General features: G+C 41.2%; 1 protein-coding gene across 3 annotated transcripts in view; it reads right to left on the bottom strand.

Moving 5' to 3' along the window:
- OSBPL1A (oxysterol binding protein like 1A) overlaps positions 1-16,792 on the bottom strand; it is a 222,853-nt gene that overhangs the window by 17,175 nt on the left and 188,886 nt on the right. For all 3 annotated transcript variants that reach the window (XM_040632633.1, XM_040632634.1, XM_040632635.1), the window contains 2 exons: positions 13,321-13,396; positions 71-205 (listed from right to left, as the gene is read on the bottom strand). In XM_040632633.1, coding sequence (XP_040488567.1) covers positions 71-205; positions 13,321-13,396 — 211 coding nt within the window. The remainder of the gene's footprint in view (positions 1-70; positions 206-13,320; positions 13,397-16,792) is intronic.

Here is a 16,792-nt window from a genome sequence, read left to right as displayed (position 1 = left end):
GTTTTTGGGGGTGGAAGTGGTAGAGAAGTCTCTAAGACTTACGCCCTTTCAGTGCTTGTTTGACACATACCTGCATCCTTTCCACAGAATCAGAGAAGGAACTGGCCTTGTGGATGAGGTACGTATGCTCCATATATTCAGTGAGTCGCTGCAGGAAGCTCAAAGGCTCATTAAATATAACTGGCATGGTGATCTTGGACAGTTCCTATTTCACAAGAAAATGGAAACGGTGATGTCACATAGACATGTCAAACTTACCTGCTGCCATTTTTACCTAACATGTTCCTGGGAAGGAAGTAACAGAAAACAACAGCCCATGAAATTTAATTAGTATGAGTTCAATTTCACAAATCTTTCCAGAGCACCTAACGATATGGAGTATATTGTTTTCGGCATGGAAGGAAACACAAAGACTATCCAAACACTCTCCTTGACTTCGAGGAACCCACGATCTGGTGAGCATTAGACGATGTATATTAATAAATCTGCCTTAGAGCAGAATTAGGAAATGGGTAGAAACGTGATGTGGACACAAAAAACAAAAATCTTTACAGTGAGCTAATGATCAGTGATATACCATTTTTGTGCTAATTTTCCAAAAGAAATTTCAGACTGTTTTTGAACAACATTGAGGTTTCCTGAGTACTCAGATCTATACTTTGTGGACTCGGTATTAGAAGGCTATAATGCATTTTATGGAACAGGTTTTAAGTTCTGTCTGCTAGAATGACACAGTCACAACAGACTTCCAAATGTAATGTAATGACTGGGCAGGGGGGTCTCTGACTTGAATTTCAACTCTTTACCTTACCCTGCCAGCAAACTGCATCATTAGGTTTTTAAAAAATTCATTAGGTAACAAATTTATCTTGGTATTCTCTAGAATATTCTGATGATCTTCCCAACCTTCCACCTACATTATTTACCTTTCCTCTGGAAATCGGGTCTTTCATAAAGTCTGCTGACTAAACCTACGTGGGTCAGGTGAACATTCCCAAGGCTTGAATGTCACCTGTCTTAGCTCTGACCTTTCCCCCTCAACATCCACATTCTTATTGATCCGTACAATCAAAAATAATGTAATCTTCACAAAAATACAACTGGAGTGCATTAAAAAAAATTAAGCTCATTCATTACCATAAAATATTGCAGAATAGACAGATATGTAGCAGCTCAACCTAATTAAAAGAAATGGTAGGTTTACTGGTGTCTCACCAGGGAGATTAGGAATCTAGAAAGAGATAAAGGAAAGAAGGCTGCACTATGTTTGAGATCTCATTAACACCAGAAATTCACTATTCAACAAACAACAAACAAAAACAACAAACAGAAGCCCAGGACCACATGACTTCACTGGTAAATTCTGCCAAACTGTATTCTCAAACACTTAAAAAAAAAAATAGAGGAAACACTTCCAAACACATTTTATGAAGTCAGCATTATCCTGATACCAAAACCAGACAAGGACACTACAATGAAAAGAAAATCATAGACCTGTATCTCTGAAGAGTCCAGATGCAAAATACCTCAACAAAATGTTAGCACACCAAATTCAAAAGTACATTAAAAGGATCATACACCATGATCATGTGGGATTTATTCCAGGGATGCAGGATGGTTCAACACCACAAATCAATAAATGTAATATACCACGTTAACAAAATGAATGATTAAAATCATACGATCATCTCAATAGATACAAAAACTGCATGTGACCAAATTCAACATCCTTTTATGATAAAAATTCTCAACAAAGTGGGTAGAGGGGGAACATACCTTAACATAATAAAGGCCATATAGGACAAGACCACAGCTAACATCTTGCTTCCTGATTTCAAACAATATTACAAAGCCGAAGTAACTGACATAGTATGGAAGGGGCAGAAAACTGGACATGTAGGTAAAGAGAGTACAACAAAGAGCCCAGAAACAAATCCACACATATATGGCCAATTGATTTTTGACAAAGGAACCAAGAATACATAATGGGGGATAGTTTCCTCAATAAATAGTGCTAGGAAAACTGGACAGCCAGATGCAAAAGAATGACACTAGATCACTGTCTTACACCATTCACAACAGTCAACTCGTAACAGACTGAAGAATTTAACATAAGAACTGAAACCATAAAACTCCTAGATGAAAACACAAGGGATAAGCTCCTTGTCATAGGTCTCACTATGGTTGGGTTTTTTTTTTTTTAATCTGACACCAAAAGCAAAGGTAACAAAAGCAACAACAAACAACTGGGACTATATCAAACTGAAAAGCTTCTGCACAGCAAAGAAAATCAACAACACGAAATGGCAACCTACAGAATGGGAGAAAATATTTACAAATCATGGACCTGATAAGAGGTTAATCTCCAAGACAGATAGATAGATAGATCTCCATCCTCTTCAACTCAATAGAAAAAAAAAGATTAAAAAAATGGGCAGTGGAACTGAACAGACGTTTTTCCAAAGATGACATCCAAACGGCCAACAGACACATGAAAGGTGCCTAACATCACTAACCATCAGGGAAATGCAAATCAAAACTACAATGAGATACCACCTCACATCTGTTAGGATGGCTAGCCTATAAAAGAGACGAATGGCTGGCAATGATGTGGACAAAAGGGAACCCTTATGAACTACTGGTGGGAATGTAAAGTGGTACAGACACTACGGAAAGCACAGTGGAGGTTCCTCAAGAACTTAAAAATAGAACTGCCATATGAGCCAGCAATTCCACCTCTGGATATTTACCCAAAGAAATGAAAACACTAACCTGCAAAGACATCTGCACTCATCAGAGCATTATTTATAATAGCCAATATGGAAACAACCCAAGTGTCCATCAAAAGATAAATGGATCAAGAAAAGTTGATTACTGTGGTCAAGAAAATCTCTTTCTCTTTCTCTCTCTCTCTCTCTCTCTCTCTCTCTCACACACACACACACACACACACACACACACACAGAGGAATATTATTTAACCTTACAGAAGAAGAAAATCTTGCCATTTGTGACAACATGGATGAACCTGGAGGGTATTACGCTGAGATAAGTCAGACAAAAAGACGAATATGCCATACTATCACTGATATATGGAAAACAAAACAACAAAAACAAAACAAAAATACAACAAAGGGCAAACTCATAAAAACATAGTAGGGAGGGGGGTGTCAGGGGCTGCGGGTAGGCAATATAGGGAGAGATTGGTAAGTCAGTACAATCTTTTAGTTATAAGAAGAATAAGATCTGAAGATCTCATGGATCTCATGGCAGCTATAGTTGGTAACACTGTTATTGCATAAATGAAATTTGCTAAGAGTAGAATTTAAATGTTCTCACACAAAATAAAGTACGTGAGGGGACTGATGTGTTAACTCAAGGGGATGCTTTCACAATGTATACCATATCCAATCACCTTGATGTATACTTTAAATATCTCACAATTTTGTCAGCTATACCTCAAAGAAAATCTCTGCTACAGCAAACTTGCGGTAGAGAATACGCATTAGAAATTAAATTTTTCCAAAATATCTTTGAAATTTTATTTAGCATCTACTAGGTGCCAGGCACTGTTTTAGGCACTGGGTTACAAGACCTGGCAGGGTCAACCCTGACCTGGTATGCCCTGCTCTCTTTCCTTAACTCTTGTACCTCCTACCCATATTTCAAGGCCCAGCCCACTTCTCTCCTCTTCCACCATGCTACGGCTCATTGATTCCTTGCTTCTTCCAACTCCTGGAGGACCAGAACCTAGATCTCCCAATTCAGCCCTTGATCACGTATGAGACTGCGTGCTGCCATGTCAGCCCATCTCGCTAACTCTGAAGTACTGCAGTTCCGGGGGGAGGGAGAGTATCTGAGACTCTGCCACACTGCAGGTGCCCCTACCGACATGCTCCCCTGCAGTCCCCGTGCCCACGGACTCGGTGCCTATTCAGGCATTTATCACAATGCACAAGACTGCCCTGACTCTTTCACTGGAATACAAGCTCCTTGAAGTCAAACCTTTTTTTTTTTTTAATTTTATTTATTTGACAGAGAGACAGTCAGCGAGACAGAGAACACAGGCAGGGGAAGTGGGAGAGGAAGAAGCAGACTCCCAGCAGAGGAGCCTGATGTGGGGCTCGATCCCAGGACTCCAGGATCACGCCCTGAGCCAAAGGCAGACGCTTAACGACTGAGCCACCCAGGCACCCCAAACCCTCTTTTGTGAGCACAACAGTGCACATAGCAAAATGTCGGGGGAAAAGGTAGGTTACAACGCAACATGTTCAAAAGTAGGTTTTACAGACCTAGCAACGAATGCCAGGTCACAGCACCAAGTTAACGGTTGTTGCCTTGAGGAGTGGGTAGTACAGTGATCTTAATTACCTTCTTCATGCTTTTCTGTATTCTCTAAGTTTCCTAAAATGAACACGTATTGCTCTTTTAATCAGGAGTAAAACAGGAGATTTATTTTAAAGTCTAATACTTTCAGCCTGGCAAAAAGAAGCTAACAAGCTTGCACCTCAGAAACTGGACCACCTTACAACACGCACACACACTGACATGCTAGTCGTAAAACGTACAAGAGAAACGTCCAAGTGGCGGAAGGGAAAAAGAAGAGCAACAAAATCTACTCAGGTTAGTCCGGTCCGAAGTTCCAGGGACAGTGAAGTGGTTAGAAGAGTGAGCTCTGAACAGAGAGCAGGATGGTGGCTGCCGGGGGCTGGGGGAGGGGAACGGAGAGCTACGGGCGACACTGGGTATGAAGTGTCACTTCTGCACGATGAAAAGGCTGGGTGGACGGTGGGGACGGCTGCACAACAAAGTGAATGCACTAACTCCACTGAATTGCATGCTTAGAAATGGTTAAGATGGTACATTTTATGTACGGGCTCTGAGATCAAAGGCCCCTTGCGACCTCATGCTGTGTCCCCATGAGTAAGTCCCTCACCTCTCCCCAAATGGGGATTTTCACTGTGTACCTCACGGGGCTTGTAAAGGCTAATTCATATAGGACACTTAGAACAGTAGCAGGCAGACAGTAAGTGAGCCATAAACGGTAGCTATTATCAATAAGAACACATGCAACAGTGCCAGGTCCTCCAAGATGCAGAGAGGCAAGGGGGCCTCAAAGATTAGGATACTTCGCCCTGTCACCTGGGAGGCTGAGCTGTAGGAGTTACTCAGAAGGCAGCATGGCTTCCAAGTTCTTTTTTTTTTTTTTTTAAGATTTTATTTTATTTTAGAAAGAGAGGGAGCACAGATGAGAAAGGGAAAGGGCAGAGGGAAAGGGAGGGAGAGAATCTTAAGTAGACTCCATATCCAGAGTAGAGCCCGATGGGGCTCAATCTCCCAACCCTGAGATCGTGACCCGAGCCGAAATCAAGAGCTGGCTGCTTAACTAAGAGTCAGATGCTTAACCGACTGAGGCACCCAGGCGCCCCTTGGCTTCCGAGTTCTGGCTTTCAAGGGTGAGGGATTGAAGGAGAGGACACCTGCCTCTCCTGGAGCCCCAGGCAGGATGCACAGCCGCAGTCCCGTGGCAAGGCTCTCTGCCGGCTGGCTGCTCCATCCAGTCACCAGGGGAAGCACTCGAGCCCTATCCCTCGACTAGTATGCGGCCCACACTGTACTGTGCTTGTTCTCTACGTGTCACTTTATCATGTACAACAGCAGGCTAAGACTTCTTCATTACAGGAATGAAGAACTTTACTGCTAAGCTTGACTATGGACTTCCCCCCCCCCCCAAACAGCACTAGAAGGACAAAATACTCCCCGAGGCAGTAGGTGTGCTGGGGTGACAGCACTTCGCCTACGCCTAGTTACAGCAGATCAGATGAGAATCCCGGCCTAGGGACTTTATCTGTCATCTCGAAAGCAATGCTAGGTGCGCTCTATCTCTTCATATGTATCTTCCCAGGTAAAATATCTGGGCAAGGATGGGATGGTCAAGGGTCTACCGGCCACTGGTTGCTCAACACCAGCTGGCCAGACTTTACGGGAGTTAGTGAGTCAGTGAGAGAGGGTGTGCTGTAAACTGGAGACCAAAGCACAAAAGACATGGTTTATCATCAATTCAACGGGCAGATCATTTTTAATCGTTTGAAAAGCTCCTAAAATTCCTAACTAAGCTTCTTTAAATCCAATGTTGTAATCCAAAATAATCCAAACACCTTCTTCCTACTTCTTTTAGTAACTCAATGGCAGCACTCAAGGAACTAAAAAGGCACACATCTGGGCCAAGTAACAGAGAAGGAGTACAAAGGAAAGAAAAAGATCCCAGAGAACATATACACATAAATCAGGTCCATGATAACACCCTCACCCTCTTAGAAGAGTATAAAAAGCTATTCTAAAATATAGCAATGGACTTACAACTTTGTTGCTTCTATTAGTTGAATTATTTTAAAGTAGCCTTACAATAATTAAAACCTACAGTTCCCTAGATATGTAATGAAAAACTCAAGTGACAAAAACTATATTTTGTTCTGTCCTGGAAATTTATGGTGACAGCATTTTTACTTCCAATGTAATATAGTCTGGTATTAAACTCTATAGATATTGAATACAAGTAATTAGTACTGCATAGAGTCCAATAATAGGAAAAGAAACAACACACATTATGAGGGTCAAGTTTCAGGAAGAAACATTAGCTGGGCTACTTTTATCGCTGGGAGCATCAGTCAGCTGGCAAAATTAAATATTTATGCCAGGCAATTCCACCCTGTGACCCAGCTAAAAACAAAGTTTAAATTTATCCATGCAAATTAATTGCAACCAATGATGAAACTGAAGAAACTCTTAATTGCAATTTCTCATCCACTGACAAACTGAGAATTAAAAAAAAGAGAGAGAGAGAAGGCTGCTTCATCACTTGAGCACTACATAAAAGACCTGAAAGCAAGGCCAAGTTTGATCCCAATGAAAATGAAAAATATTTTATATATGTAAAGTCTAACACTGTAACACCCAAATGTGCAAATATTTAAGACCTGGGTTACCCAGAGAAACTTAACTTGGGTCTTAGGCTAAATCTGTCTGCTCATTTGCCCAGGCAGGCAGCTTGTAGGCAAAGTCCTCACCCAGGAGTATGACCCAAGCACTAAGTGGGGTTCTAGACTCTTCAGTGATGGTCAAGTGCTAGTAGCAGTCCTGGCTCCATTCCTTGGATGTGCCTTCTGCAAGATGAAGTTGGTACTGGCTCCTTCCTCCACAACCCCCGCCCCCCCTCCCGCTCCATACACCTCCCACAGCTACCAAGGATCCCTCTTACATCTAAGGGCTTTGGAGGGTCAAAGGTCTCTTTCATTATCTGCTGCTGCCATAAGATGCCTACCATCTACTAGGTTATCTTGCACGAGAGGGTCTTGCTGTCTGAATACCACTGATTATGCCCAAAGCAGTCACATGTAGAACTCCCAAGACAGCCCTCCTGCGACCATCTGGATGGGCAGTTTGAAGAAAGCCTGCTGCCCGTCATGCCTTTCGCTGTTGGTTACAGCACTGTTCCTCAGCTCTCGGAGACCAGCCCAGGGGAACACAACAGGGGAACGAGTGGAAGATAACATGGCCAGAAATGAAGGAACTATGGAGCAGCAAAGGGGTGTGTGTTTGTGTATGAACTGAACCACACTCTGCACACCTTGGTGCAAACCAATGGTAAAAACAAAAATGACGACAAGAAAAGCTATGAGGAGAAAGATACACAGAAAGATATTCCTTTCCCATTCTTCCTGTCTAGTAGCTGAGTCTTTCAGACTTGGCTGGACAACTGCTGGATAGGAACGCAGAAAGACACCAGACGCACTGGCTGAAGCTGGGACTGGATCTGTCTTCACGCTGTATGCACTCACGGTCAAGGCACAGAGACTGTCTGGTAGCCGCATGGGCGGGGCTGCTTTACAGGAGCCGATTTCCATAAGCTCAGCCACCACAGGCGCTCTTACCTGTAGCTGGCAGGCCCCAGCAGGCACCAGGATTGGCTGTCATGCTTCTGCGATGGGCGGTGGAGGTGGGGAGTGGGTTGTGGTGGGGGGAGGACACCTTGCACCATCTTGAATCATAGCAGAGTACGCCTGCTCTGAAATGTAAGACGCTGCAGGGCGCCACCTGAAGGCGGGGTGAGAAGCACAGAACGGGGATCTGCGAAGCCTCTTTTAATTGAGGCCCCATTAATCTGGAGAGTTCCATGACTGTCTGTTTCAGTTAAGGGAAAGACTTGACATTAGAAACGGGGCCTTCTGGCCATTTCTCCCACATTGGGGTATTCTGATTTCAGATCATTGCAAAGTGAGGTGGTAAAGGTGCTAGGTTTTGTTTAACTGCTTTGCTGTTTCTATTCCCCGTCTCTCAAGGCAGTGTTTATAATGTTCCAGCTGTGGCAAAGCTCCAAATTTTATTCTAGGTCTGTATTGATCTTAGACGTAGAATTCAAGAATGGGACAGCTGTCACAGTGACATACACTAACATGTTTATCTGACCCTAAAAATAACATCACACTTCTGACCGCTGACCTGGGCTGTGTCTGAGTATGGTCTGGCTCTACGGTTGTGTGCCAGGTACCCTGCATCAAGTGAATGAGCTAAATCTGTGGTTTTGAGGGAAACATTTTAAAGCTCATGGTAAGATAAAAGCATTTTATCAAAAGTTATTATATTGACACAGGTGTGTTTCAGCGAAAAATATTTCCATTTTCTCAATCCCTTCTCATTATTACAAGGTACATGTGAGTGAGAAGAAAGAGCTTTGTGAAGAATTACGAGCCCTGGGAAAGCTTCTCTGGCTACAGTTCCTAGAGACCAGACACCTAGAACTCCAATGGAGGCTAACAAGATCTTTTGCAAGTTAAAGTTTTCCAAATTTTGTTTTTAGCAACAATGAAGAAGTCCTGAGTTGTCAACTTATGGATCATAAAAAAAAATATTTGAGGGGCTCCTGGGTGGCACAGCGGTTAAGCGTCTGCCTTCGGCTCAGGGCATGATCCCGGCGTTCTGGGATCGAGCCCCACATCAGGCTCCTCTGCTATGAGCCTGCTTCTTCCTCTCCCACTCCCCCTGCTTGTGTTCCCTCTCTCGCTGGCTGTCTCTATCTCTGTTGAATAAATGAATAAAATCTTTAAAATAAAATAAAAAAATTTAAAAAATTAAAAAATATATTTGATAATATATTGTTATCTGAATTTTGGTACACAGTTGGGAAAGGGTCAAAGAACTGAATGATATTGCTAGATGTTAAAAAAAAACCCAAAAACCCACCACTAAACTCCTACTCCCATCTGTCCATTAATATGAGCAAGGTTTCTTAATCCTTGAATCTATTAAAAAATAACAATCATTACTGAAAATCCTGTCACATTCTAGCAATAGGGGACATTCTCAGCTATCAAAACCTAACTACAAAAATCCATTTTATGAATAACATTTTAACTTTTATGTCAATATTTCCATAAATTTTGCAATGCTTATTTTGATCACTCTTATATTAATACTTATAAGAATAACTTGATGCAGAGAAACTTTTATTATTAAAATCTTATGGTCATAGGATGTATGCTGTCAAATTTTTATTTTTGTACGTATTTTTGTGATAGCAAAGTATGACAGGGTAATCAATAAAAGACCTTCAAAGATAAAAAAGTTAAGGATAATATTTCACAAGAAATATGGAATGGAAATATGAGTTACAGGAACAAATGGAACTATAAACTTTTCAAATTTTAAAGAACAGCTTGCTCTTGCACTCAAATCTCTATGGTATTTGGTTCCACTGGACATTTTTATACATAACATTTTCACTTTAAAAGGTCAGTTTTTATAAGGACATCAGAACTTTTTCATCTCTGATAATAATCCAATACTAATATTCTAGAACTTCAGCATATTTAGCAAACACAGAGTTGGCACCTGCAGAGCCATGAGCAGAACTGCCTACTCCACTTTTGTGCCTACATACCTCACTTGCCTCACCCTGGTGCTGGCCCTGGGTCCAAAAGTCACTAAGTATGAACACCCGTGACCCAACCTCTGGGTGAGTCCCACCGAGAAATCCTAAAGGGATGGGAGTGAAGAGGAGGAAGAAAATAGGGGAAGCACAGGACAATGGGATTATGAGATTAGAGTCCTTCAACAAAAGGACAATGGAAGTAAGGAAGATAGGTTTCAAACCACTAACCAGTATCAGTATTAATTCTGAGCTGGGAATCTGTTTTGTAAAAGCTTCAATCACAGAGAGATTTAGAATTGAATACCAGTTATGTAAAGTATTCATTTCATGTAGTCTAATCCACCATTTGGTAACATAATCCTGTTCAAAACAGACTGAAAGAAAAAAGGAAGGATGTCATTAGTTTTAGAAACCTAAGTCTTCATATTCTTTTTAGAAAGAAGCAAAGCAGAAGGTGTACGTATGTGGAAGTGGATGATGGGGTCAAAGCAAGCCTGGCTGGGGAAGGGGCTGCAGGGCACTGAGGCCCAGGATGGCGAATGTCTGGAGAAGATACTCGGACTCTCCTTCCTGATTAAGACAAATTATACCCAGACCATACCTGACAGATAGGCATCTCTCATGAGTTCATAAAAGCCAGGTACTTTGGTTTTTGTTTTAAAGATTTTTATTTTTACGTAATCTCTACACCCAAAGTGGGGCTTGAACTCACAACCCCAAGATCAAGAGCTGCAATGCTCCACCAACTGAGCCAGCCAGGCGCCCCAAAACCATGTCCTGTGAATAATGACACTATACCATAAAACTATATCATCATATGGGGCATTCTTTTTTTTAAAAAGTTGGGACTGGACCCCAGTTCAGTGTAGAACTGTGGATGCTCACACGCTCTACTCTTATCTCCTATGCTCCTCAACTTGACAGAGACATCATGAAAAGCTATGGTTTGATACCAGATATCCTCTGCTACTTTAAGACTTATTATTATAAAACTGAGAAACTGGGAATGTGAAGGTCTGGGGAAGAGTTGGCTGAAAGAAATGTACATGGCTTTTGTAACTGAGATCTACCCACAGAGAAAGGAATTCAAGTGTATGGATTAAGTGTAACTGAATCACAGAAATGCAATGCAGGATTTTTAAAAAATGCCTTCACTTTGCATTTCAGTGCACAAAAACTATGGATATTACATTTTTTAAGTTTTGGACTATTTTCTTTCGGAAGGCAGAAGGAGGCCGATGTTGGAGGAGCCAATACCAAAAATTACTTTTAAAATTTTATTCTAGCAGTGATATAGCATTTCTCTCTCAAGATACACTGTACTTTAAATCTCTATTATAGGCCAACACTTAGACCTTCTGATTGTTTCTATTGCCTATGAGAGGGGGATCCTATGACAGTGCCCAAAGAACAGTACTTCCAAACGCTAATTTCCTTGCAATCCACATTAATAAATGTTCCTCCAAGAATGGTTATCACATAAACTCAATGGAGAATATTTATTTACAAATAGTTCTGCACCTAAAACATAAAAGTAAGACCATTCTTCTAGGGAGATAGAGTATCTTTCAAAGTATGACAGGTAGGGTCCAACAGAACATTAGGTGCTGTCTTTTAAAAGAACGGTTATGCTCCATCTAGACACGATGCTTGCTTTAGACATAAACTAGACAACCGCTAGCCACTAGCCTGAACAAATGCGTGACCTCACCACTAAATCCGACCCTTGTGAGACAGGAGATGAGAGCAGACAGACTCGACCAAGACAAATACAGAAAACTGTATTTTCTATGATGTCCAAGAAGACTCAACCACATCTAAAGTTTGCACACCAATTTTGTTGACCAGACAGTCTTTGACAGATGTGGTATCAGTTCTACAGGGAGGGTGTCATTCATTAGAGACTGTGTAGTCAGTACAGTGAGCTGGAAGCAGCATTTATTTAGCATAATGGGAAATATCATTTGTTTTAATGATGAATATTCCTTTTGTGAAACTGGTTTTAATTTTAAATACACATACATATACTCCCATTTGCATACTAAATCATAAGGTAAATATGTTTACTAAGGGTTTGAGAAATACTGACTCTGCAGAATACAAATACTAATTTTTTTGTCTGGAAAATTCCAGAGACAGTAATATGTATAATTAACATCGTACTTGAGAATATATACATTTGGTTTGTCCTGATGAATCTTAATATAATCAAAATCGGATTAGAGGCAGGTGCTCTGATTCTCAAGTGGGATTAACTGCTGCTAATAATATTGAGCATTATGCTAAACCAGGGACTTCCTAGACCATTTACATAAGTTATATTACTTATCTCTCAATACACCTATTAGGTACAAATTAGTCTCCTAACTTTAAACAGGAGGAAACCCTATCCAGGTGGAAAGGTAGCTTCCCCGGGATCTCACAGACAGGAAGCAGCAAGGCTGGGATAAATCCCATCATTCGGCTGTACAGCTTAGCAGAATTACTCTCCGCATACTAGAATCAGAAAATACTTGTTTAAAGTTAATGTTTCTGGGAATAGCTTGTTGGAAGTCACACTGGGAAAATCTCAGATGAGATAACCCCATGTAGAAAACAGGGACATTAGAAAAGTGCCAAAGTGGGTACATCACAAGTTGCAAAGATTTCAAGCACCAGAATGAAAAGAAAGTGAATATACTTCTTGGTGCCGGGAAAGTTCTTGGAGGACTCCAGGATGCACGTTAAATTGCAAAATTACAAAAGGTAACGTCCAGGCATTTTCTTTAGCAGCTTAGGACTCGTGTGTTTAAAATTTTCATCATTCTAGTTGGTCAAAGGTCGTGCTCAAAGAATTAAGATAACTTTACTCAGAATTCTAGCCTAACTGATGTCAGGGTGGTACTGTGGACTACTGTTTTAAAGAGAATCTAAGGATTTATGGAATACTAAATTTTGCCCTCTGCTGTCCCCCCCCCCCCAAATCAACTCTACCTGCACAGCTAAGGAGAGACACATTCCAAGTAGCTAATACATCACACTTAAAATTCAAAGTACAAAACAACTAGTTCATACAAAGAAGCGTATGTGAAATTACTACCTTCTAGACATTTGGGCGAATCTGTGCTGAATTTACGGGGAAATACAATTGTGGTATGACGACGGGAAAAGACCATTTTCTTTTCCTATTTTTTAGAGTGAAAAATCACGTTAAAATCCTATTAAAATGGCATAAAGAGTGGTTCCAATTCTGTCAGGCAGACCTAAGACTTTTCGCAATTTCTGATTCTCACAAGTTGCCATCAACTTTGTTGTACATCACCTTTATCCCAACATGAAGATGCCCTTCCGAAGAATACGCAGGGACACATGCATGTGCTTAATGTTATATTATAAAAGTGAGAGTTAATTTACCATTCCAATACATTTTCTCAGGATGCTCCAGATGCTGAAATCATTTCTGGAAAACATAGGGGAAGGCAAGCTTGTTCTGAAAGAAGAAAAGAAAAATACACAGTTAATTTTAATGCCACTGACACTAAGGAAGGAAAAGCTGTTGCCATTAATATAAGCACCACAGGCATATGGGTATACAGACACCGTAAAAATGTGCTCGCTTGTGGACAGACAGGGTCTGTCTGGGGTTGTAACCCCGATCACTGCTATGTTGGTCTTTGAGAAGTGTCACAGCAGATCCACTGGCCCTATGTCTTTGGTGTTACTCTGATCCTAGTGATCCCAGCTCCTCCCCATTGGTGTCCAGCTGTCTGCACGACCTTAGAGGCCCGTGTTCCTTCCATTTGCTGGCACATTGAAGATAACTCCGTTGCTGGGTTCACGACACACCTACCCTGTCTTGATGTTTCATGTATTATTTTACTCTAGGGGCTAAATAATATAAACAAAATGCCATCACGGGGCTTAGGTTAAGGTTTTCAAGAAACTAAATGGAAAAATGCAAAAGAACTACAAAGCCAAAGCAAAATTTAGGCCCGTCATTATACATTAGTACTTCCCCAAAGACACTGACATTGAACAAAATTTAGCACCTACAGAATGAGCACTTTCAAAGCCTCTGTAGGGGTCTGGAGGTAGCCAGAAGGACGGTGGATGTCCATGTCAAAGGGTCTGTGGTCTGGATAAGCAGGCTGTCAGTACCTCAGGCATCCTGAAGCCAGGCCTGGCTGGCCAGAAGCCGACCCCACTTCCACAGATCACAATGATAGCACTACCAAGGGGAGCAGTGAGAGGTGCCCAGACCAGCTTTCTGAAACAGTTAAGATAATACATTCTTTTTGGTTATCTTAGGTTATGGCCAGGGATGCTAGCTTAGCAGCTGCCATTTAAGATATACCTTCAGTAACTAAAATACTGAAGAAAATAGTAAGCAAAATAATTATCTTCCAAAGAACTTTTACTCTGTAAACTAATTTGAATTATAGAAGTTAATACAGTTTTTAAATAAATAATAGTTTTAAATCCTCCATGGTAAAATTCTTCTGATATCTTTTTCTTTTTTAGAAACACACACTGCTCATTTGGCAGATCTGTCATCTAACCAGTCTGCTGGGTAAGTAGACACAGATGGTATTTAAATCACATTCTCCACAATCCAGGACTATGAATCTCTGTGACATGAACAAGGGAACCGAGGGACAGAATCCCTGCCGTTATCTACCATTTGCATGTACAATGCAGTTTTAGAGATGTGCACAGCTGACCCCTGAATGGCATGGGTTCGAACTGCACTAGTCTACTTATACGTGGGTTTTTATAAATACAGGACATTACCACAAATATATTTTCTCTTCCTTGTGATTTTCTAAACCATAGTTTCTTTTTAAGCTCACTTTATTGTAGGATATAGTCTATAGTACATATGACATACAAAATGTGTTAACTGATGGTTTATGTTATTGGTAAGGCTTCCAGTCCCCGGTACGCGGTTAGTAATTAAGTTTCTGAGGGGTCAAAAATTACACATGGGTTTTTGACTCCCTGGGAGGTATACTGTTCAGGGGTCAACTATATTTTCTATCTTTTGTCTATGAAAAAGTTAGCCAGAAATGGAACAGATGCTAGAAGCTTGAGCCTGAAAGCAGCTTTGTGAAGACGGAAAGAGGGTCTATAATTCCTCCCAACCAATGCTTACACTGAGTGTACAGGTATGTACTACTATTTGGATTAAAGGCAAGAATAAGAAAGATTCTGGAAGCAAGAAGACAAAAGACATCCAAGGCTTTTTTTTTTTTTTTTTTAATTTTTAATTTAGAAATCATTACAGGATTGCCAGCCAAGAATCCCACCTGGGACTATTCCACATTCATTTTTACCCATGTTTCTCTTTATGATGTTTTATGAAACTGCAGTAGGTACTCATTCATCTGGAGGCTGGATTATCTGCAACATTAGCTATTCTAGAACACAACCAGAAAGCAGAGGTAAAAAGGACTGTGAAAGGTAATGGGCCATCACAAAGCCCAGGTATTTTCTTGTGTAAGACACGCAGAAGCGAACTCCTTCAGATCACATCATGTTCAGTACGTTGATCAAAGCAGCAAGAGAAACACTGGCTTCAGGACAAGTATACAATGCGGAAGTTGTAGCACAGTAAAAGACCTCAGGGTTGTTGACTGTAATCTGAGTCAACAGCACGATGAGGCTGCCAAAAAGGCAGGTGCAATCTCAGAATGCCAAAAGGAGAACAGCAGCTAGAACATTCCTAAGGACAACTCTGCAATGATCAGACCAGAGCCAGGATTCAGCTCCATGTGCCACCTTTAAAAGGAACCTTAACGCTTCCACTCAGGAAGAATTATAGCAAAGGTGTCCAGAAAACATTTCTTCTAAGTGATAGATGAAGGCAATATACATTCCAGAAGAAACAAAAGAAACTGGAGGTCTGGGGAACAGTGGGCATGACAGAGGTCTTGGGGTATTAGAGGACAGGGCCAGGAGTAATAGCATCCCCACGCCTCCTCCCTCCCAACAAGAGCATTCCCTACACACCTTTGACTGCTTTGGTATTCTTCACAGCACTGATCAATACATGACATACTACTGTAGGCTCTTGAGTATTAACTGCATCCCCCAAAATGGTATGCAAGCTCCCCGAGAATTCATGCTTCATCCACTGCTTATCCCTGTTGCCTAGGACAGTGCCTAACACAAAGGAGGAGCATAAGTAATTGCTGAATGAACTTCAGAATGTATAAGGCCTATTAGCACGCATTAACTTTTTCATAAAGAATTTAGTTTAATCAGCTCTACTCAAGTGATTAGGACTAGAACCACTGGTAGAAGTTATAGGATGCTGATATAAAGGTCTGTCTTACAATTAATCTCCAAAATGATAAAGAAGACATTCTTATTAGGTAAAGTTTTCGAACAGAGGCTGAATCCCTTCTGTCATGGCCCAGAAAGGCATTCCTGCCTGAGGTGGGAAGCTGATCTAGAATAGCTAGGCCAGGGATATCACTAAACATCCTCTAGGGAACAAGACAGATCCCCACACAAAGAATTATCCAGCTCTAAATGCTAGTGGTGCCAAAGTTGAGAAACCTCCCACAGAAATATGAAAGCTTCACATACGAGTTTAAATTTTGCAGGGACTACATTAAAAAAGGAAAGAGAACAAGATACATTCATTTTAATAATATATTTTATTTGGGAATGATGTCAGCATCATGGTGCTGTGACTCATTCCTCTTCTCTCCCCTCTGATCTACAACTAATTGGACATACATATCCTGGAAGGGGGAAAGAGCCCACAGCGCCTCTGCACAGCATACCAGGATGCCCGAGAAATCCACCCATCTGTGTACCCTCAAGTGGGTGGACCAGACCGTGAAAGAGGTGGGGGAGCTGGCAGCGGCGGACAGTGACG

Source organism: Ursus maritimus, unplaced genomic scaffold (assembly GCF_017311325.1).
Source record: "Ursus maritimus isolate PB19 unplaced genomic scaffold, ASM1731132v1 scaffold_18, whole genome shotgun sequence".
In the NCBI taxonomy this organism is placed as follows: Eukaryota; Metazoa; Chordata; class Mammalia; order Carnivora; family Ursidae; genus Ursus; species Ursus maritimus.
This window is presented reverse-complemented; position numbering and strand designations above follow the sequence as displayed.